The sequence below is a fragment of the Aquarana catesbeiana genome, linkage group LG03 (assembly GCF_042186555.1).
Source record: "Aquarana catesbeiana isolate 2022-GZ linkage group LG03, ASM4218655v1, whole genome shotgun sequence".
Taxonomy (NCBI): domain Eukaryota; kingdom Metazoa; phylum Chordata; class Amphibia; order Anura; family Ranidae; genus Aquarana; species Aquarana catesbeiana.
The window spans coordinates 698,462,313-698,486,932 of record NC_133326.1 but is presented as its reverse complement, the minus strand read 5'-3'; the positions used below and the strand labels follow the sequence as shown (position 1 = coordinate 698,486,932).

At 44.2% G+C, this 24,620-nt stretch overlaps 1 protein-coding gene across 1 annotated transcript; it reads right to left on the bottom strand.

Moving 5' to 3' along the window:
- Positions 1 to 2,784: 2,784 nt before the first annotated feature.
- On the bottom strand, positions 2,785 to 3,711 carry LOC141134302 (olfactory receptor 11L1-like). The gene has a single exon (XM_073623877.1). It carries the CDS (start codon positions 3,709 to 3,711, stop codon positions 2,785 to 2,787), a length of 927 nt encoding a protein of 308 aa, XP_073479978.1.
- Between the last annotated feature and the right edge of the window lie 20,909 nt (positions 3,712 to 24,620).

Sequence of the window (24,620 nt, the reverse complement as noted above, 5' to 3'; positions counted from 1 at the left end):
GGGAATGTTTGACCATTCTTCCAGAAGCGCATTTGTGAGGTCAGGCACTGATGTTGGATGAGAAGGCCTGGCTGGCAGTCTCCGCTCTAATTCCTCCCAACGGCGTTCTATCGGGTTGAGTTCAGGACTTTGTGCAGGCCAGTCAAGTTCATCCACCCCAAACTCGATCATCCATGTCTTTATGGACCTTGCTTTGTGCACTTGAACAGGAACAGGAAGGGGCCATCCCCAAACTGTTCCCACAAAGTTGGGAGCATGAAATTGTCCAAAATGTCTTGATATGCTGACACCTTAAGAGTTCCCTTCACTGGAACTAAGGGGCCAAGCCCAACACCTGAAAAACAACCCCACACCATAATCCCCCCTCCACCAAATGATTTGGACCATTGCACAAAGCAAGGTATAATTGTTGGTGTTCCTTCCCTGGCTGTCATGATCCAGTGGCTATTTTTGAAGTCACTGGCCCAGAAAAAAATATTTAGATCAGCAGTACCAACCCCAGTTAGCTTTTCCTAGCTAAGTTCCACCTCGGATTCTGAGAAGCCAGTGACAGCCAGGAAACCAGCATTTTAAGAGATAGTGTAACAATGGCAGCATCTTTATTCTGGTTTCCTTAAAACCCCAAAAACGCCATGTTTATTAAAATATTCATAGAACGTATAAAGTTTCTTCACAAACCTTTAAATATGAAAGTGTCTCCAATCGGCAGCCCGGCTGTAACTGCCACAGAATTCAGGTGTTGCTCCTTTGCAACCATGTCCATTGAAATATCATTTCACAGTCATGTGACTGACGTCTCCTTTTCTCAGTCATGTTCACCAAGCTTGAATTCAAATCATAGGTATCTCCTGAAATAGGAGTTCATACTTTATCTGCAGGCTGACAAGTTTGTGGGGGGGAAACCAGTTTCTTTATGACCCCAGGAGGGATCAGGTGGTGACAGTGATGTCAGACCCCCCCCGCCCCACTTAGCACAGTTTGACCACTTCCCACCCAGTCTATAATAATGTGATGGCCTCAGTGGGGGCGCTGCAATCCTGGGTGGACGTCATGTAATGTCCTCCCAGGATCACTCCTCATGCACACCCAACGAGCCCCGCTGTGGCGTGATCTGTTTCCCTCTGGGTCCACTGCACACAGCGAATTACAGATCAGTGTGCCCGGCCTCTACCAGTACCGTGTGATCACTGTGACCAATCACAGCAGATCACATGGCAATTATACACAATGAATGGCCTCCATACATAGCCATTCATTGTGTACTATTGTGTTGATCTCTGTGATTGGTCATAGTGATCACATGGTACAAACAGCCAACTACAGTGCATCTGTACCATTTGATAGCTGTGGCCAATCACAGTTTCACAATAGTACACACTGGATGAATGAATGTTATTCATTAAAAATGGCTGCTTATCACAGTGATTATCACTGTGATAAGCAATCATAGAGTGTAAAAAAATATTGTGATGGAGGATTTGCTATGTTTTATGTTCTTTCCTCTTATTTTTCTTGTCTCTTTTCTCCTTTTTCTCTCTTGTTTTTCTTCCGGCTCAGGCTCCATAATTCTCGGTCTGTTATGGGCTCGGGAAGTTCAGGCATTAACCTGTCAGGGCTGGGCTCAGCCCTTCCTTCTCAGAGCTAATTGCCAGCTCCTATCTCTCCACAGTAACTCAGCTGTTGATGATATCCTGCTCGTCAGTCCTACCTACTTAAGCCGTTCAGCTCAGTGGATCTTCGCCTTGGCCAACATCACAAGAGACTATCTCCTGCGTTCCTGTTTAAAGACTTGCTTTGCTGACATCCCTTCTGGCTCCAGATCCTGCTTGCTGTTCCACTACATTGATCCCTGACTTCTGGCTTGGCTGACTATCCGTTCCGGTTACTGAACTTTGGCTATGTTTTGACTATGTTTGTTCTTTTTTTACTTTTATTGTTAAACAAGTGTGATTTAACAGTACTTCTGTCTCGGTCTGATTTCATGGTTTCTGACAAGACCTTTATTTGGTTCTTTATTATCGTTGATTCTTTTTTCTTTTTGGATAAGCCCTCTGCAATACAGGGCTATAAATGTTGTTGTACTACGTGCCATGTAATACATTTTGCTCTTGCCTAGATGTCACCTAATTGGGATTAGCTTCGCATTTTGGTCATTTGAATTGTTTCGGAGCCTGTTGTATTTTGTTTTGTTTTTTGGAATGTATCATTATGTCTTTTATATGATCATAAATAAAGATTTAGGGAAAAAAAAAAACAAATCACCTCCCCAGAATAGTACAGTGTCACTATAGTAACACTGTATTGCTCTGGTCAGTATGTAAAAAAAAATTGTAAAAAAAAAAAAAAAAAAAAAAAAAAGAATAAAAATTGTAATTAAAAATAAATAGTTAAAGAAATTATTATTATTATTATTATTATTTTTTACATACTGTCACCAGTCAGTGTCCCTGATCACCACCACATCAGTCATATGATGACGCTGTACTGCACTAGTGACGGTATGTAAAAAAAAATTGTGAAAAAAAACCCCATATTTTCTTAATTTCTTAATTTTCCAAAAAATTGTCAAAATTTGTGTCTTCATAACAAAAACAGGCAAAAATAAGGAGAAATCGGAGTGGAATCAAAACAGCTAATCATCACCATAACAGCCAGAAAGATGAGGTCAGTACTGCAATGGCAGCCTCTATCCTCTGCCCTCTTTTTAATGCACACCCTATGAACAGTGTTCATCTCCATTTATCTCCTGCTTCCATAAATGTTCTAAATATAAAAAGATTCTTCTCAACTTTTTGGTCCATGCCAAATGTCAGCCAAAGCCTTCCTTACATCTTTATTCCGTAGGCTATATATAAACGGGTTACAAAGTGGAGTGACCATACTGTAGAAGATGCTAAGGACTTTACTGAGACTTTGTGAGCCATTCCCCATGTACATGATAATTGCAGTGACGTAATAGATGGATACAACAGACAAGTGGGAGGCACAAGTGGAGAAGGCCTTCTCGCGACTAGTAGCAGAGGACATTCTCATTATCGCCACAATGATGAACAGGTAGGAGATGAGTGTCCAGGAAAAGGGCCCAAAGGCCATTATGCAAGTCATGACGAAGATGCAAATCTCAATCAGCCTCGTGTCCATGCAGGAGAGCCTCAAAACTGGGAAAAGGTCACAAAAAAAATGGTCAATGGCTAGAGCAGAACAAAACGGAAGACTGGAAATGGAAACAGTCGGTAATAAAGAGGCTGAAAAGCCAATGCACCAAGTAGTGATGGTTAAACTTTGACATACTCTTGAGTGCATCAGCTTTGAGTAGTTAAGGGGTCTGCAAATGGCTAGATAGCGATCATATGCCATAAGTGCCAGGAGAACACCTTCTGTTCCACCGCAAGCACAAAAGAAATACATTTGTGTGAAGCAGGCAGCCAGAGAAATATGGTGAGAGTTGCCCAGGAGCATTTGTAACAGCTTGGGGGTTACCGCTGTGGTGTAGAGGACCTCGATAATGGAGAGGTTCATGAGGAAATAATACATGGGCTTATGAAGATGGACATCCAACCAGGAGACAAAGATGATCAGGAGATTGCCTACCAGTGTCAACAAGTAGATGATCAGGAAACATAGGAAGAGTGGAATTCTGCCATAGTGTAAATTGGAGAAACCGATGAGATAGAAGGTGGTTGGAAGAGTGTGGTTCAGGGACATTTCCATGGATTCTGTGGGGGACAATCTATCAAAGATGAGTTATCAGAAACATTCAATGTGATAGAATAATACCTGTATATTTTTTTAAAAATTGCCAGAGAGCTATCAATTTGTTTAAATCAGTGGTCTCCAAACTACTTTGCTTGCCTTTATCTGGTACACTTTTCCTCCTAATTGTACGAAGGGAAAAAGATAAAAAACTGCGCTAAGGTGTATGCTAAATCACAAATACAATGTTAACAAATAGTGAACAGTCTAAATGGTATAAGCAGCAATTCTTCTGCACAACAAAAACAGTGTAAATATAAAGATAATAATAGAATCGCGCTACACATTAACTCAATAATATAAAATTAGTCAATAATGTTGTCCATGAGACATAATTATATGTGACATGAGCAAGTAACCACAAAATAATGCAGTGCCAGAAATGAGAAAAAAATATAGAATTATTAATAGATTTAAACTTGTGTATAACATATAATGTAATAGCCAAAAATAAACACCCGTGTACAGATAAATAACTAAAATATTGAAGAAAAGTCCATCAAATTGTGAAATATATGAAGTCTTCCATGACGTGAAAGATGTTGTGTTCAATCCACCACCAGTGATAAAATTGGCCGCTTACCAGAGCCCCATGACCCCCCCACTACAGAGGATCAGGGGAAGCCTGTACGGAGATAGCCCTCCGGAGCTTGACAAATGGACTCAGATTCAAGAGCACGGCGCCCTGACATCCAATTTCCTCCGTTCTGAGGAAACTGGATGTCAGGACGCCGTGCTCTTGTGGCTGAACGGGGAAATACGATGGGATCTGAGTTCCAATAGTTCCATTTGGTGTCTTTGGATGTTTTATGACCACCCACGATTTTTGAATCTGAGTCCATTTGTCGAGCTCCGGAGGGCTATCTCCGTACAGGCTTCCCCGGATCCTCTGTAGTGGGGGGTCATGGGGCTCTGGTAAGTGGCAAATTTTATCACTGGTGGTGGATTGAACACAACATCTTTCACGTCATGGAAAACTTCATATATTTCACAATTTGATGGACTTTTCTTCAATATTTTAGTTATTTATCTGTACACGGGTGTTTATTTATTTTTGGCTATTACATTATATGTCATACACAAGTTTATATCTATTAATAATTCTCTATTTTTTTCTCATTTCTGGCACTGCATTATTTTGTGGTTACTTGCTCATGTCACATATAATTATGTCTCTTGGACAACATTATTGACTAATTTTATACTATTGAGTTAATGTGCAGCGTGATTCTATTTTTATCTTTAATTATACGAAGCACCAGTCCTTCCCACTGACACCAACGATGAGGCACCATTCCTTCCCACTGACACATGGGGCACTTTTCTCCCACTGATACCAATGATGGGGCACTTTTCCTCCCACGTATACCAATGATGGGGCACTATTCCTCCCACTGACAACAAAGACTGGGTACTATTCTTACAAATGATACCAATGTCGGGCACTATAGTTACATAGTTACATAGTTAGTCAGGTTGAAAAAAGACACAAGTCCATCCAGTCCAACCATAAAAAAAAACAAAAAAAACAAAAAAAAATATACCCAATACTATACCCACAGTTGATCCAGAGGAAGGCAAAAAACCCCAGCAGAGCATGCTCCAATTTGCTACAGCAGGGGAAAAAATTCCTTCCTGATCCCAGAGAGGCAATCGGATTATCCCTGGATCAACTTTACCTATAAATGTCAGTACCCAGTTATATTATGTACATTTAGGAAAGTATCCAGGCCTTTCTTAAAGCAATCTACTGAGCTGGCCAGAACCACCTCTGGAGGGAGTCTATTCTACATTTTCACAGCTCTTACTGTGAAGAAACCTTTCCGTATTTGGAGATGAAATCTCTTTTCCTCCAGTCGTAAAGAGTGCCCCCTTGTCCTCTGTGTTGACCGTAAAGTGAATAACTCAACACCAAGTTCACTATTATGGACCCCTTATATATTTAAACATGTTGATCATATCCCCCCTTATTCTCCTCTTCTCAAGAGTGAACAAATTCAGTTCCTCTAATCTTTCCTCATAGCTAAGCTCCCCCATGCCTCTTATCAGTTTGGTTGCCCTTCTCTGCACTTTCTCCAGTTCCCCGATATCCTTTTTGAGAACTGGTGCCCAAAACTGAACGGCATATTCCAGATGAGGTCTTACTAATGATTTGAACAGGGGCAAAATGATATCTCTCTCTGGAGTCCATACCTCTCTTAATACAAGAAAGAACTTTGCTCGCTTTGGAAACCGCAGCTTGGCATTGCAACTATAACTTCCATTGACACCAAAGATGTGTCACCATTCCTTCCCACTGACACCAATGATGTTGCACTATTCCTCCCATGGATACCAATGATGGGACAGTATTCCTCCCACTGACACCAATGATGGGACACTATTCCTTCCATTGACACCAATGATGGGACACTATTTCTCCCACTGACCCCAATGATGGGACACTATTCCTTCCATTGGCAGCAATGATGGGACACTATTCTTCCCACTGACACCAAAGACGGGGCATTATTCCTCCACCTGACACCAATGATGGGGCACTATTCCTTTCCACTAACACCAATGATGGGGACTTCTCCTCCCATGGATACCAATGATGGGGCACTATTTCTCCCACTGACACCAATGATGGGGCACTATTCCTTTCACTGACACCAATGATGGGGTACTATTCCTTTTACTGACACCAATGATGGGGTACTATTCCTCCACCTAACACCAATGATGGGGCACTATTCCTCCCACTGACACCAGTGATGTGGCACTTTTCCTCCCACTGATACTGATATAAAAAATGGAACACTATTCTTCCTCCTGTTCACAGGCATGTAATTTTCTTACTCGCCTGAGGCATGGTTTAATTACAATGACGCTGGGACAATTTTTATTTCCACTGGCCACAGTCCGGCCCCCCTAAAGCCTCAAGGACAATAATCTGGCCCTTTGTTAAGAATATTTTGGAGACCCCTGGTTTAATGAACATTTCACTTTTTTGTTGTTGTTGTTTTGGATAGGTGGAGCTGCCTTATCAGTGCCACCTATCAGTGCCCATTAGTGCCGCCTTATCAGTGCCCATCAGTGCCACCTATCAGTGCCCTTCAGTGCCACCCATCAGTGCCAACCATCAGTGCCAACCTGCAGTGCCACCCATTAGTGCCACTTCTCAGTGCCACCTATCAGTGCTACCTCATCGGTGCTTATCAGTGCCACCTACTAGTGCCCATTAGTGTCACCTTATCAATGCCTATCAGTGCCCATCAGTACAGCCTCATCAACGCATATCAATGAAGGAGAAAAATTACCTGTTTTCAAAATTTTATAACAAAATATGAAAATTTTGGGGTTTTTTTTTCAAAATTTTCGGTCTTTTTTGTTTTCTTTAGCAAAAAATAAAAAACCCAGCAGCAATTAAATAACACCAAAAGAAAGCTCTTTTTGTGAAAAAAATGTGTGAAAAAAATGATAAAAATTTCATTTGGGTACACTGTAGCATGACCGCGCAATTGTCATTCAAAGTGTGACAGCGCTGAAAGCTGAAAATTGGTATGGGCAGGAAGGGGGTTTAAGTGCCCAGTAAGCAAGTGGTTAATATATTGCATATGGTGCAATAAAGTCCAAGGGAGAACATTTCTTTGTGCACCAGATGACATTCAGTCATATCATCACTCATTTCTTGTGGTCAATAGCTATAAAGATTGCACATGAACTTACATTATCTCGGGGTAGATAGCCCAAAGTGTTTTTTTCATGTACACTATTGTTGGCCGCGGGGAGGGGGGGGGGGAGTCCTTATATGCGAACACTAACAACAGAGGTCAGTAGGAAGGCATCTTCAAAATCAAGCCAAAAGGAGGCTGGTATGGGGCCCAATACAGGAGATGTATGTTACACGTATGTAAGGAGCCTCATAAAAACAAGTCCCCTCAGGCTTAACCGGTTGGAACAGACTGTTTAAATCTGTGGTGATTTCTTCAAATACTCTGGGTGAATTTAAAATACCCTGATGAAGATTGTGATGGTCAGTTGAAACGCATTGGAGATCATTGGCAGTATCAAGTCTACAAAATAACAATTTCCTGCCTAATTTAACAGGGGTCTTTCCTTTGTAATACGAGGTATGTCTAAAATGTTTGGTAAATGGTCTGATATCTCAACGGCAACATGGACCAGGTGCGCGCACATGCACATGGCTATCCAGAGACACGCAGAAAAGTGCCACCTAGCGTGGAGTACACTTGACCATCGGCAGGCCCGGACTGGGACAAAAAATAGGCCCGGGCATTTTAGACTAAGCTGCCCGGGTGGGGGGGGGGGGGGGCGCGGCGGCGGCGCTTCGCGGCGCTTCGCGGCGGTGCTTCGCGGTGGCGCTTCGCGGTGGCGGTTGATGATGGGATGTGGGGTTCCAGCACCTCTGGACCTATTTACATTACACAGCACCTTGTACTTCTGGACACCTTTACATTACACAGCCCCCCCACAGCTCTGGACCCCTGCTTGTTACACAGACACCCCCTAACAGTTCTGGACCCCCTGCATGTTACACAGACCCCCTACAGTGCAGACCCCTTCCCTACAGTACAGACCTCCTCCCTACAGTACAGACCCCCTCCCTACAATACAGACCCCCTCCCTACAGTGCAGACCCCCTCCCTACAGTGCAGACCCCCTCCCTACAATACAGACCCCCTCCCTACAGTGCAGACCCCCTCCCTACAATGCAGACCTCCTCCCTACAGTGCAGACCCCCTCCCTACAGTGCAGACCCCCTCCCTACAATACAGACCCCCTCCCTACGGTGCAGACCTCCTCCCTACAATACAGACCCCTCCCTACAATACAGAACCCCCCTACAATACAGATTCCCCCCTACAATACAGATTCCCCCTACAATACAGACCCCCTACACTACAGAACCCCCCCTACAATACAGAACCCCCCTACAATACAGACCCCCCTACAATACAGAACCCCCCTACAATACAGACCCCCCTGCAATACAGAACCCCCCTAAAATACAGACCCCCCTACAATACAGAACCCCCTACAATACAGACCCCCCTACAATACAGAACCCCCCTACAATACAGACCCCCCCTACAATACAGACCCCCCTACAATACAAAACCCCCCCTACAATACAGAACCCCCTCTACAATACAGACCCCCCTACAATACAGAACCCCCCTACAATACAGACCCCCCTACAATACAAACCCCCCCTACAATACAGAACCCCCTCTACAATACAGACCCCCCTACAATACAGAACCCCTCTACAATACAGACCCCCCTACAATACAGAACCCCCCCTACAATACAGACCCCCCTACAATACAGAACCCCCCCTACAATACAGAACCCCCCCTAGAATACAGAACCCCCTTACAATACAGACCCCCCTACAATACAGAACCCCCCTACAATACAGAACCCCCCCTACAATACAGACCCTCCTACAATAAAGAACCCCCCTAAAATACAGACCCCCCTACAATACATAACCCCCCTACAATACAGAACCCCCCCTACAATACAGACCCCCCCTTCAGACCCATAATGTACCTCAGATCAGCGCGGGACTGCATGTCGGGTCCCCTCCCCCTGTGTAGACATAAAGGAGGAGGGGGAGGCGGCTTCACTCTGCTCGGCTGTGTGAGACAGCCGAGCCGAGACTGATCAGAGCCGCGGCCACCAGGCCAGAGAGAAGGGGATCGTTGCGGGTCCCGGCCCCCTGATGTGCCAACGGTCACTTGAGTGAGGCTCCGAGGCTCGCACGCACCCACCCCCCACTACACAGCGCAACTACAGTTCACAAAGTGCCTGTCACTGGCGGCCCGCCCCCTACTTAGTACGCCACTGGCGGAACATCAGTGGCCGGTGTTAGAACACCGGTCCTGCATGTCAGAACCCGCGGCCGACTTTGCATGTCCCAGACATGCAGCCCAGTGGCCCCAGGCCCACCGGGCAAATGCCCGGTCTGCCCTATGGCCAGTCCGGTCCTGACCATCGGCATAAACCCACTGTGGGCAGTCAAACATAGTCAGTGTGAGAGGTAGGGTCACAGTGTAATGGAGCAATGAGTGAACATCCAGTTCTGCTACAAATTAGGGAAAACAGCAACTGAGAAGCATGAAATGTTTGGTCAGGTGTACGGGATGGAAGCTGTGAGCAGAAAATGTGTTTACAACTGGTTCAAATGCTTTCCTTTGTGACTAGAAGGAAACAACTGAGGATGAGCTATGTTCGGGTCGACCGTCAACAAGCAGAACCCCAGACGTGGTCAAGCGAGTGCGACAAACGCTGGCACGAGATCGGCTCCTGACTCTACGATTGATGACGGAGTAATTGGGCATTAGCAAGTACACGGTGCGCACCCTCATCCGCAAAGATTTGGGTAAGCGGAAGATCTGTTCCCAGTTTGTGCCACACAAGCTGACAGACAAACAAAAAGTGAAACGGATGGAAACCTCTGGAGATTTCATTACCATGTGTGATCAGGACCCACCCTTTCTACCAACTATCGTTACAGGGGATGAGGCCTGGTGCTTTCTGTTCCACCCGGAATGCAAGCGGCAATCAATGGAATGGCATTCACCATCTTCCCTGTGACCCAAAAAGAGTCACCTGCAAAAGTCCAAGGTCAACACAAAGTTTTGCGGAGGTGGCGGCAATCCAAGAATGTGTGACAGCGGTTCTGCCCTTGATTGCTAAAGAGGCCTTTGCTGACAGTTTCCAGAAGCTTTATGAACGTTGCCAAAGGTGTGTTGTAAAGGATGGTGATTATTTTGAAGGCCAATAAAGATAATTTGTTTGTATCTTCTGTTTTGTTTGTTTTCTGATACCATTCATCAAACTTTTTAGACACACCTCGAATTTGTTATATGTTGTATTTTATGTATTTTACATATTATGTGTTGGATTTTAAAGTGTAATACCAGAGTATTGATGCATACAGTCATCTTTTAACTGTCCATGGATGTCCTCCCAAGCAAACGCTGTTTGCTCATCCCTGCGGGTCGCGCGCGGCGCGCTCTGTGATCACCGAGTCTATGAGGCTCGGCTGATCACAGATCAGAGTAAGAGGTCGATCCCGACCCCTTACCACGTGATCAGCTGTCAGCCAATGACGGCTGATCATGTGATGTAAACAGAAGACCGGTAATCTATATATTTTTTTCCCTCACGCTGTCAGCATGAGGGAAAAAAAAAGCCGATCGCTGGCTTCTGTCAGAGGGACTTCGGTCCCTCACACAGAAAGCCGCGGATGCATTTTCTGTAGGTGCCCACTGTGCCACCTACCAGTGCCACCTATCAGTACCCACCAGTGCCACCTACCAGTGCCCACAGTCCCACCTACCAGTGCCCATAGTGCCACCCATCAATACCTAACAGTGCTGCCAATCAATGCCCATCAGTGTCTCTTAATCAGTGCCACAGATCAGTGTCACCTACCAGTGGCTATCAGTGTCCGTCGGTGCCACCCATCAGTGATCATCAGTGCCACTTATCAGTGCCACCTATCAGTGCCCTTCAGTGCCACCTATCAGTGCCCTTCAGGACCAACCATCAGTGCCCATCAGTGCCACCCATCAGTGCCACCCATCAGTGCCACTTCTCAGTGCCACTTATCAGTGCCACCTCATCAGTGCTTATCAGTGCCACTCATTAGTGCCACATTTCTGAGCCACCTATCAGTGCCACCTTATCAGTGCTTATCATTGCCACCTATCAGTGCCTATCAGTGCCCATCAGTGCAGCCTCATCAGCGCATATCAATGAAGGAGAAAAATTACCTGTTTTCAAAATTTTATAACAAAATATGAAACAGTTTTGTTTTTTTTTTTTCTTCAAAATTTTCGGTCTTTTTTCATTTTATTTAGCAAAAAATAAAAAACCCAGCAGCAATTAAATACCACCAAAAGAAAGCTCTATCTGTGTGAAAGAAATGATACAAATTTAATTTGTGTACAATGTTACATGACCGCGCAATTGTCATTCAAAGAGTGACAGCACTGAAAGCTGAAAATTGGCCTGGGCAGGAGGGGGGTTTAAGTGCCCAATAAGCAAGTGGTTAATATATTGCACAATGAAGGATGAAAAACATTGCATGTTGCTGCAATGAAGTCCAAGGGAGAACATTTCTTTGTGCACCAGATGACATTTAGTCATGTCGTCACTTATCTCTTGTAGTCAATAGCTATAAAGATTGCTCATGAAATGACATTATCTCGGGGTAGATAGCCCAAAGTGTTTTTTTCATGTACAGATAATGAGAGTCGATACAGCCGGTTAGATTTAAAACCGTCTATAACTAGCTTTATTGTGTTCCTGTCTCTAGAGAAGCATAATCATTTTGTAATAAACCTTAAAGAGGAACTGCTGTCTGCTCACATAATTTGTAATAAAAAACATCTTTGCCATTCTGAAGCTTCCCTCCAACCACTGTGCATATTATTTTATATATACTGCGATTCTGTACTTGCCAAATATGCTGCAGAAATCTCCCTCCCCTGAGTTTGGCTGCAGCCATTTTAACTGTGGGCAGCTGAAGCTGCTGCCTGTTCACTTCCTGGATTTACAGGGGCACACCTCCAGCTCTGCAGCTCTCATTGGCCCAATTCTGGAGAGAGAGAGAGAGAGAGAGAGAGAGAGAGAGAGAGAGCTGTGCATGATGTCATAAGCCTAGGCTAATGACCAGACAAGAAACAGGAAATGGGCTGTATAAGGGATTTACTGGCAGATAAAAAATGTTTTACTATCCAAAGTTAAAACAACAACAACAAGGGCAGAAGATTTAATAGATGGAAAGATGAAAAATGACTGAAGGTCCGCTTTAACTCATAAACATATATTGTAGCCTCTTTGGCAACATTTGAAATCTCTTTCTAGGTGGAAAGTGAACCTTGCTCTACAAGTAGCAACACACTCTGGCTTGAATTTGGATGAGGGCAGCTGCCTTCCCTATAATGAATAGTAACAGAAGCAGAATCATTGCCCCAGATTAGACATGTGCAATTAATTTCGGCCCAAATCTTAATTCAAATGTGTGATTATTCGGAGATTCGGATGTATCCGAATCTCTGAATGTGTCAGGGCTGGGCGCTCAGCTGTCGGCTAATTGCCAGCTCCTATCTCTCCACATTTACTCAGCTGTTGATGATATCCTGCTCATCAGTCTTGCCTACTAAAGCCATCCATTCCAGAGGATCTCTGCCTTCACCTTGGTCTACATCACAGAAACTATCTCCTGCGATCCTGTTCAAGACTTGCTTCTGGCTCCAGATCCTGCTTGCTGTTCCACTACATTGATCCCTGACTTCTGGCTTGGCTGACTATCCGTTCCGGTTACTGAACTTTGGCTATGTTTTGACTACTTTTGTTCTTTTTACTTTTATTATTAAACAAGTGTGATTTAACTGTACTTCTGTCTTGGCCTGATTTCATGGTTTCTGACAGAATGACAATAGTAAGGAATTTCGTTGAAGGTTATTAAGTTTTGTTTCCTTTATTCCTTTTCAAACGAATTCCAAATCTTCAGAACAATTTGAATTCAGATCGGTCAAAAAATTATCGACCAATTTGAATTCTGTGTGAAGAATTTGGTTGTTAAGGAGCGGGCCAGGGAAGCCGGCTGCCGCCACGTCAACAGCCGATGGCTTTCCCGCTGACAGCTGAAATGTAAACAAAAAAAATGTTGGCGATGAAAAGTTCAGAAAAAAATGGCATGGGGGTCCTTTCTTAATCCATACTAAGCCCTTCGATTCTGGTATAGATTTTAAGGAGAACCCCATGCCAAAGTGTAAAAAAAGTGGGGCCTCTCCAAGATCCATATTAGACCCTTATCTGATTATCCAGGCCAGGAAACGGGGGTGGCGGATGAGCAAGTGCCCCCCCTCCTGAACCTTACCAGGCCATATGCCCTCATGTTAAAGGGGACAAGGGCCTCTTCCTCACAGCCCTTGCCCAGTGGTTGTGGGGGTCTGCGGGTGGGGGGCTTATTAGAATCTAGAAGCGCCCTTTAACAAGGGGGTCCCCAGATCTCGGCTCACCCCTTATGTGAATGAGTAGGGGTACATAACACCCTACTCATTCACCAAAAAGTGCTCAAAAAGTTAATAAAAACACAACAGTTTTTGACAAGTCCTTTATTTAAAAAAAAAAACTAAAAACACCGCCCCGAACGAAAAAAAAAAAGAAGAAAGCACCGTTTGCCAAACACGACTGTTCCCGTCCAGGGACACAGCCTAATGACAGGTAAACATAGAGACGGGGGTTACCCATGATGTAAGAGCCCCGAAGGGCCTGGTATGGATAGGATGAGTGTTTATTTTCCTGAACTCTTCATTGTCGGCATTCTTTTGTTTACATTTCAGCTGTCAGTGGGGAAACCCGCTGACAGCTGGTGAGTCATCAATTGTCAAGGATGTGACAGCCGGCTTCCTGGCGCGCTCCTTAACAGCTATTCTTCACACAAAATTTGAGTCAGGCGATCATTGTTTGACTGATCCAAATTAAAATTGTTCTGAAAATTTGGAATTTGTTAGAAAAGGAATAAATGAAACAAAACTAAACTAAACGAATTTCCAAAATGAATCAACAAAACAAAATTAGTAACTTAACGAATTTATCCGAAATTAAACTAAACACATTTTTCCATTCTGCACATGTCTACCCCAGATGACCCCAGTTTCACACAACACCTTTTCCTGGGATGTTAGCTGCCTGAAGGGGAAGCGTCCTCAGCGCTACTATGGGATGTCAAAAGATGTTAAAAATGTGTGACGATCTATATACAAAAAGCAGCAAGATCTAAAAGTGTACACACTACACCCTAAAAGAATATAAAACAATAATGATTTTGTGCTAGCTGGTAAGATATCACACAATAATAAAAATATACAATAATAGCAAGAATTAGGTGCATAGAAATAGATAAAAATAAAAATAAGAATAAAGTGCCCTATATATAAAGATGCTCAAAATGTAATGTTCTTTCTATTGAGTGAATCAAACGTGATTCCAAAAAGTGAATCAAACGTGATTCGTGATAGATGACTTCACAGATGTTCTCCTAGTGACACCAGTCTCCCAAAGCTCTCACCTCAAAAGTATGAAGAATCGGGCATCTCTAAATACAACCAGATGTGTGAAGCTTGATGTAGTTTGAGAATGGGGCTCCAATTTGTTCTCATCCAATAACCATGACTCTGGTGATTTTTTCTCAGTTCATACTGACATTCATATGGTAATCCCAATGTGCTCCAATAGGTATGAATGATGTAATGAAAGAGAGAAGAAAACACAAGCCTCCAATGGTGTAGTAAATTAAGATAAACTTGGTACTATTTATTAAATACTCTGGATTGGACTCTTACATTAAAAAACATAAAAACAGGCAAAGTAACAGATGGAGCGGCATGTAAAGCGCTTTCTGACGTGACTTCCGGTTTACCTTAATTTACTACACCATTGGAGGCTTGTGTTTTCTTCTCTCTTTCATTACATCATTCATACCTATTGGAGCACATTGGGATTACCATATGAATGTCAGTATGAACTGAGAAGAAATTGCCAGAGTCATGGCTATTGGATGATAACAAATTGGAGCCCCATTCTCAAACTACATCAAGATTCACACATCTGGTTGTATTTAGAGATGCCCGATTCTTCACATTTTTAAGGTGAGAGTTTTGGGAGACTGGTGTCTCTAGAAGAACATCTGTGAAGACATCTATGAACTTCCTTTGATTTTCTACCATCCTATATTTATCTAACATTTTTTACACTTTTTGGAATCACGATTGATTCACTTTTTGGAATCACGTTTGAATCACTCAACAGAAAGAACATTACATTTTGAGCATCTTTATATATACAGTGCACTTTATTCTTATTTTTATTTTTATCTATTTCTATGCAGCTAATTCTTGCTATTATTGTATATTTGTATTATTGTGTGATATCTTACTAGCTAGTGCGAGATCATTATTGTTTTATGTTAGCTGCCTGGTTGTCTCTGGTCTCAATACTTTCAAGTCCTTGACTTGGAACAAGCATGCGAGTGAAGTCAGTTTGTGGGCGCGGCTTAAAGTGCCCTAGTGGGGACACTGTGGAACTGCGTTTACTAATGCCCGTGACACAGGTTATGTGAATTCAGCATTAGCGTGGCACTTTAGTTTTAGAAGCAAGCGGAGCAGCTTGCACAGTTAACACTTTGTAAACCATGGCCATACTTCCTACACTGTTGACACTGCTTCACTATGGACACAACTTCTTCTTAGAGATCACCCCACCCCAGGTGCTCAGCATTTCTGAGATAGTACCATGGAGCTTATACCAGTGTCCACCAACTCAGCCGTCCCATCACCTAACTCCCAGTGACAATGTCCATATGTTACTATTAGATACAAGAAACACACTTCTACGTAAAGCAAAACTTCTTAATAACTCCATGCTTGTTCTCCTCCTGGGGCCCCCATCACATACCTCTCTCTCTCCGTGGCTCCAGTCCCTAGGTACTCTGTGCCGCAAGACTGGTCCCAGTGTGCGGGGAGCCGGTCACTAGCAAAGGGACCGAGCACACTACCCCTTCACTACCAGAATATCTGTCACTCATGCCATGTCACTCGTTTCCTGGCTGGCTGGCTGGCTGGTTGCTTTACCAAGTGACATAAACACAGTAGTCAATATCAGTGACAATCTAGCCTCCCTAGGACAGCTTCTCTGCTCGTTAGACCCATGTACTGTATCTGCTCTAACTTCTCTTCAGCCCCATGTTGCAAGCCCTGTGCTTTTGATATGCCTTACATGCACCCCTTTAAAGACTTCTGACCAGGCAGTTTAAATGAACAATAAAGATCTTACTGAGGTAGTTATATGAGACATTTGAATAGTATCTTCCACATGTTCCTAACAAAGTTCTCCAGGTGCCCTTAAATAGTGCCCCATGAGGTAGTCATACCTTGTTTCGGTAGTAAGCTCATACAAGAGTCCCTTTCGATGCAAAAGTCCATAATTGGGAGTAAATCCACACAAGGTAGCAATAATCCCCAGACAACAGGTAGCACAAGTCCATGTAATTCCCCAGGCACCTGAAAACCTGGTCAGCAGTGTTAACCCTTCCTTCTCAGGAACCACCAGCTCATAAGTCAACTAAGGACACAGTATAATAAGATTACATTGTAACACATAGCTTTGCACACAAATACAGTTTAAATGAGCAAACTCAGAGCACATAGCCCAGGGGTGCCCAACCCACGGCGCCTTCCGATTTGGCCTGCTCTGGGATGGCGGGTCGGCAAGCCCAGACGGCAGGTTCCCCACCCGCCATTCCCCAGCCTACATGGTTCCCACTCATCACTCACCTGGAGCTGCATTTTCTTTTCCTATTGCGGGGGATCTGTCAGGATGGAGATCCCCATTTACCGGCCCCTTCCTTATCTTAATGAATATACAGGGGTCCCAAAAAATATGTAAAAAATAAAACTGTAAAAAAATAAAAATAAAATGGTAAAAAAATAAATAAAACAACAAGGGTGCTAGCCTCGGCTCGCCGGCCTTGCAATTTGGATAAAAGGAATAGATGGCTGCACACCAAGGTAGTGATGAATCTCTTTATTGTAAAATCAGTTACATGAATAACACAGGACAGGCAAACAGGTACAGGTAGACATGTTTCACACAGCGACGCTGTGCTTATTCATTACGATCCCCCGCAGCAGCTGGCAGAAGGTGGGAGGGGGAAACCTGGCAGTGCTGCAGGGGGCCAGGGAAGCACACAGGGGCCTGGGGGAACAAGATAGCAATAGCGAGGTGGCAGGATCAGCATGTTACGTAGTAGGTGAGGTTGAAAAAAGACACAAATCCATCAAGTCCAACTTATGTGTGTCATTATATGTCAGTATTACATTGTATATCCCTGTATGTTGCGGTCGTTCAGGTGCTTATCTAATAGTTTCTTGAAACTATCGATGCTCCCTGCTGAGACCACCGCCTGTGGAAGGGAATTCCACATCCTTGCCTCTCTCACCGTAAAGAACCATCTACGTATTTTAAGATTAAAGTGATTGTACACCTATGTTTTTTTTTTTTTTTTTTTTAAATAACAAACATGTCATACTTACCTCTACTGTGCAGTTCGTTTTGCACAGAGTGGCCCCCGATCATCGTCTTCTGGGGTCCCCCGGTGGCTCTCACGCCTCCTCCTCGCATCGGTAAACCCCCTGGGAGAAGCGCTCTCCCTGGGGGTTACCTTGTGGGCGTGCTGCCGAGTCCAGCATTTGCATCTATAGACACAGAATGGCGGACTCGGCCCCGCCCCCCGGTGCCCACGTCATTGGATTTGATTGACAGCAGCGAGAGCCAATGGCTGCGCTACTATCAATCTATCCAATCAAGAGCCGAGAACCCCAGGCAGAGAGGAAGAGCGCGTCTCTGCTGAGGGAACGAAGGGCTCAGGTGAGTAAAATGGGGGCTGGGGGGCCGGTTACAGTAAAGAACCCTCTACGCAGTTAATTGACCTGTGATTGCTGTTTCCTAAATTGCCCCTTACTTTCACATGATGTGGGCATTCAGTGGCTACATGGAGGGATAGGTTCCTCTACATGCTGCCCCCGTGCTACCCTCCTATCCCGCTGTACAGGGGGACTGCATTGGCCCCCTGGAGAATGGGACCAGGGCGCAATGGCAACTCCTGTGACCCCTGTATGTATGCCCCTTCCCTGACTAACAGGATGTCTCCTAATGTGTTCACCAAAACAGAACAGTCAACTCTTGTATTTGGGGGCGCGGTGCAAACAAACCTGCCCCCCTCGCTCGCATATAACTCCGTCACCCTATTCCCCCCCACCCCGTGCACAGGCTGGCCTTGGTACTCATACTGCTCCCCATTCTCCGCACCGGCTCCCGCTCATCCTCTCATTTACAATCACAGCAATCTCTGCATCCGTCTGCTCCGTCTCTTCCCTCCCGGGCAGCTTGCTGAGGGGCTGTTGCTTCTCCTCATGGCCGAACGTCCTAAGACTCCCTGGCCAATCGGGTCTCAGGACCCACTTCCTGATTGGCCGGGAGGAGAAGCAGGAAGACAATAGCGAATATTAATTTGGAGCAGCTGTCACTGCTTTTCACCCAGCAGCAGGTTCCCACAGCAGAAAGAGCGAGAGAGAGAGAACCCTGCACATCAGTCTGATTACAAATACACTAAAGCTGGGCATACAGGATGCAAATTTCTGTTGGTCCGTGAGGAACTGACTAAAATTCACTACGTGGGTGGCGCTGATGCCAATGTTCTGCCTGATATCCTCCAAATAAAAAATTGAAGGAGCCAGATAGAAAAGTCAAATGCCCCGTACACACGATCGGACATTACGACAACAAAACCGTGGAATTTTGTTTGAAGTTTGTTGGCTCCAACTTGTCTTGCATACACACGGTCACACAAATGTTGGCCAACAATTACGAACGTAGTGATGTACAAGACATATGGCGAGCCAATAAAAAGGAAGTTCAATAGTCATGCGCCACCCTTTCTGCTCCTTCTGCTATTGTTGTGTTTGGGGAGCATTGATTCCGAATATGCGTGTTTGTACTTTGGACTTTTGTCAGACGGACCTGATTACACAGGATTGGAAAGTCCGACAACACACATTTGTGAACATTTGAGAACATGCTAGCCAACATTTGTTGGCAGAAAGTCCGACAACAAATGCCCGATGGAGAATACACACGGTCGGACTTTCCGCCAACAAGCTCACATCCAACATTTGCTGTTGGAAAATCCGATCTTGTGTACGGGGCATAAGAGTGTTTGGCCAGATTAACCACTTCAGCCCCGGAAGGTTTTACCCCCTTCCTGACCAGAGCACTTTTTACAATTCGGCACTGCGTCGCTTTAACTGCTAATTGCGCGGTCATGCAATGCTGTACCCAAACGAAATTTGCGTCCTTTTCTTCCCACAAATAGAGCTTTCTTTTGATAGTATTTGATCACCTCTGCCGTTTTTATTTTTTGCGCTATACACGGAAAAAGACCGAAAATTTTGAAAAAAAAATGATATTTTCTACTTTTTGTTCTAAAAAAAATCCAATAAACTCAATTTTAGTCATACATCTAGGCCAAAATGTATTCGGCCACATGTCTTTGGTAAAAAAAATGTCAATAAGTGTATATTTATTGGTTTGCGCAAAAGTTATAGCGTCTACAAACTAGGGTACATTTTCTGGAATTTACACAGCCTTTAATTTATGACTGCCTATGTCGTTTCTTGAGGTGCTAAAATGGCAGGGCAGTACAAAACCCCCACAAATGACCCCATTTTGGAAAGTAGACACCCCAAGGAATTTGCTGAGAGGCATGTTGAGCCCATTGAATATTCATTTTTTTTGTCCCAAGTGATTGAACAATGACAAAAAAAAAAAAAAAAAAAAAAAAATTACAAAAATTTGTCACTAAATGATATATTGCTCACACAGGCCATGGGCATATGTGGAATTGCACCCCAAAATACATTTAGCTGCTTCTCCTGAGTATGGGGATACCACATGTGTGAGACTTTTTGGGAGCCTAGCCGCGTACGGGGCCCCGAAAACCAATCACTGCCTTCAGGATTTCTAAGGGCGTACATTTTTGATTTTACTCCTCACTACCTATCACAGTTTTGAAGGCCATAAAATGCCCAGATGACATAAAACCCCCCCAAATGACCCCATTTTGGAAAGTAGACACCCCAAGCTATTTGCTTTGAGGCATGTTGAGTCCATGGAATGTTTTATATTTTGACACAAGTTGCGGGAAAGTGACAAATTTTTTTTTTTTTTTTTTTTTTTTGCACAAAGTTGTCACTAAATGATATATTGCTCACACAGGCCATGGGCATATGTGGAATTGCACCCCAAAATACATTTAGCTGCTTCTCCCGAGTATGGGGATACCACATGTGTGGGACTTTTTGGGAGCCTAGCCGCGTACGGGACCCCGAAAACCAATCACTGCCTTCAGGATTTCTAAGGGCGTACATTTTTGATTTTACTCCTCACTGCCTATCACAGTTTCGGAGGCCATGGAATGCCCAGGTGGCACAAACCCCCCCCAAATGACCCCATTTTGGAAAGTAGACACCCCAAGCTATTTGCTGAGAGGCATGGTGAGTATTTTGCAGCTCTCATTTGTTTTTGAAAATAAAGAAAGACGAGAAAAAAAATTTTTTTTTTTCTTTTTTCAATTTTCAAAACTTTGTGACAAAAAGTGAGGTCTGCAAAATACTCACTATACCTCTCATCAAATAGCTTGGGGTGTCTACTTTCCAAAATGGGGTCATTTGGGGGGTTTTTTTGCCACCTGGGCATTCCATGGCCTCCGAAACTGTGATAGGCAGTGAAGAGTGAAATCAAAAATTTACGGCCTAAGAAAGCCTGAAGGCGGTGCTTGGTTTTCGGGGTCCCGTACGCGGCTAGGCTCCCAAAAAGTCCCACACATGTGGTATCCCCGTACTCAGGAGAAGCAGCAGAATGTATTTTGGGGTGTAATTTCACATATTCCCATGGCATGTTTGAGCAATATATCATTTAGTGACAACTTTGCGCAAAAAAAAATAAAAAAAATAAAAAATTGTCTCTTTCCCGCAACTTGTGTCACAATATAAATTATTCCATGGACTCAACATGACTCTCAGCAAATAGCTTGGGGTGTCTACTTTCCAAAATGGGGTCATTTGGGGGGGTTTTGAACTGTCCTGGCATTTTATGCACAACATCTAGAAGCTTATGTCACACATCACCCACACTTCTAACCACTTGAAGACAAAGCCCTTTCTGACACTTATTGTTTACATAAAAAAATAATTTTTTTTTGCAAGAAAATTACTTTGAACCCCCAAACATTATATATTTTTTTTAAAGCAAATGCCCTACAGATTAAAATGGTGGGTGTTTCATTTTTTTTTTTCACACAGTATTTGCGCAGCGATTTTTCAAACGCATTTTTTGGGGAAAAAACACACTTTTTTACATTTTAATGCACTAAAACACACTATATTGCCCAAATGTTTGATGAAATAAAAAAGATGATCTTAGGCCGAGTACATGGATACCAAACATGACATGCTTTAAAATTGCGCACAAACGTGCAGTGGCGACAAACTAAATACATTTTTAAAAGCCTTTAAAAGCCTTTACAGGTTACTACTTTAGATTTACAGAGGAGGTCTACTGCTAAACTTACTGCCCTCGATCTGACCTTCGCGGCGATACCTCACATGCATGGTGCAATTGCTGTTTACATTTGACGCCAGACCGACGCTTGCGTTCGCCTTAGCGCGAGAGCAGGGGGGACAGGGGTGCTTTTTTTTTTTTTTTTTTCTTTATTATTATTATTTTTTTATCTTATTTTTAAACTGTTCCTTTCATTTTTTTTTTTTTTTTAATCATTTTTATTGTTATCTCAGGGAATGTAAATATCCCCTATCATAGCAATAGGTAGTGACAGGTACTCTTTTTTGCAAAAATTGGGGTCTATTAGACCCTAGATTTCTCCTCTGCCCTCAAAGCATCTGACCACACCAAGATCGGTGTGATAAAATGCTTTCCCAATTTCCCAATGGCGCTGTTTACATCCGGCGAAATCTAAGTCATAAAATGCTCGTAGCTTCCGGTTTCTTAGGCCATAGAGATGTTTGGAGCCACTCTGGTCTCTGATCAGCTCTATGGTCAGCTGGCTGAATCACCGGCTGCATTTTCAGGTTCCCTGTTGAGACAGGAGAGCCAGAGAAAAACACGGAAGACGTTGGGGGGGGAGGGGCATTCCCTCCCACTGCTTGTAAAAGCAGTCTAGAGGCTAATTAGCCGCTAGGATTGCTTTTACATGAAAGCCGACCGCTGGCTGAAAAGAATGATACCAAGATGATACCTAAACCTGCAGGCATCATTCTGGTATAACCACTCAAAGTCGTGAATGGCGTACCTGAAGACAAAAAAATGGTTAACAATAAAGCACAGTAAACGGTAAGGTATAAAAAATTGCATACCTGAAAAGCAAACATGATAAAACATAATAACAATAAAACATTGCAGAATAGAATACAGTAAAAAAGAACAGAACAATAGAGAGAGAGAATAGAGAGAGAAAGAACAATAAAACGACAACTATTTTTTTTTTATTTTATATTTTTGTATGTGTTTTTTTTTTTTTTTACACTTTTTTTTGTAACTAACTTTTATAACTGTAACCGGTTCCAGGTTCGGGTCTCTCAAAATGCGATGGCATCTTGGGAGACCCTGTGAAAGTGTGCCTAGTCTGTGCAATGCTGTACCCTACGCTAATACTCAACTAGTGCATGGTAGCGTTCAAAATATTCACCAATGCAAAGACCAGGATTGTCAGGACAGGAGGGACAATAATAGCGGGTGTCACGCCTATATCCGCGCTTGCTGCAGACACGACATCTTTTTTGGGGGGGGGTTCGTTGGGTAGGGGTACTCGGGAGGACATAAAGAAAATGCCTCTCATGCAGCCGACTGCATTTGGTTGGGGATGTGAATGGGGGAAGTACGGGCGCCGCAGAAGTGGTGGGTTCCCAATTAGGATTGGCGAATGCAGCAGGAAGGGCATTATGGGCACGACGGGCCTGTGTTCGTCTTCTTGGTGGCAGCGGGACACTACTTGTGCTTGCCACCTCACCAGCTTGAACTGCACTTATGGGACTCGCCACGTCACCAAGTGTTACTGCAGTGCTGGTTTGACTACGACCGGGGTGTACTAGGCCGCTGGTGCTTGCCAGTTCACCAAAACGCTACCAAAAAAACTGTTAGCGATCGCAAGGATCAGGCCTGACTCTGCGAACGCTGCAGTTATGCGTTTAGTGTTTTGTAAGTGACAGTGATCGATCGATACTGCACTTGGGTGGGCTGGGCTGGGCCGGGCGGAGGGGCAAAACGCAGGTGCTAGCAGGTATCTGGGCTGATCCCGCTAACACTGCGTTTGTGGGAACCCTAAACTGCTGGGGACGCTAGTATAGATCTGATCAGATCAGATATTGATCCGTTCAGATACTATACCACTAAGGGAGGCGTATGCTGCGTGCGTGGGTGTTAGCGGTACTGGCGCTAACCTGACGCTGCCTGGGGCTGGTGCTTGCCAGTTCACCAAAACGCTACCAGAAAAACTGTTAGCGATCGCAGTGATCAGGCCTGACTCTGCGAACGCTGCAGTTATGTGTTTAGTGTTTTGTAAGTGTCAGTGATCCATCGATACTGCACTTGGGTGGGCCGGGCGGAGGGGCAAAACGCAGGTGCTAGCAGGTATCTGGGCTGATCCCGCTAACACTGCGTTTGTGGGAACCCTAAACTGCTGGGGATGCTAGTATAGATCTGATCAGATCAGATATTGATCCGATCAGATACTATACCACTAAGGGAGGTGTACGGTGCGTGCGTGGGTGTTAGCGGTACTGGCGCTAATCTGACGCTGCCTGGGGCTGGTGCTTGCCAGTTCACCAAAACGCTACCAAAAAAACTGTTAGCGATCGCAGGGATCAGGCCTGACTATGCGAACGCTGCAGTTATGCGTTTAGTGTTTTGTAAGTGACAGTGATCGATCGATACTGCACTTGGGTGGGCCGGGCAGAGGGGCAAAACGCAGGTGCTAGCGAGTATCTGGGCTGATCCCGCTAACACTGCGTTTTCGGGAACCCTAAACTGCTGGGGACGCTAGTATAGATCTGATTGGATCAGATATTGATCCGATCAGATACTATACCACTAAGGGAGGCGTATGCTGCGTGCGTGGGTGTTAGCGGTACTGGCGCTAATCTGACGCTGCCTGGGGCGACGCATATCACCGCCGGGCGATCAGGGGGCTAAACCTTTATTCGGTA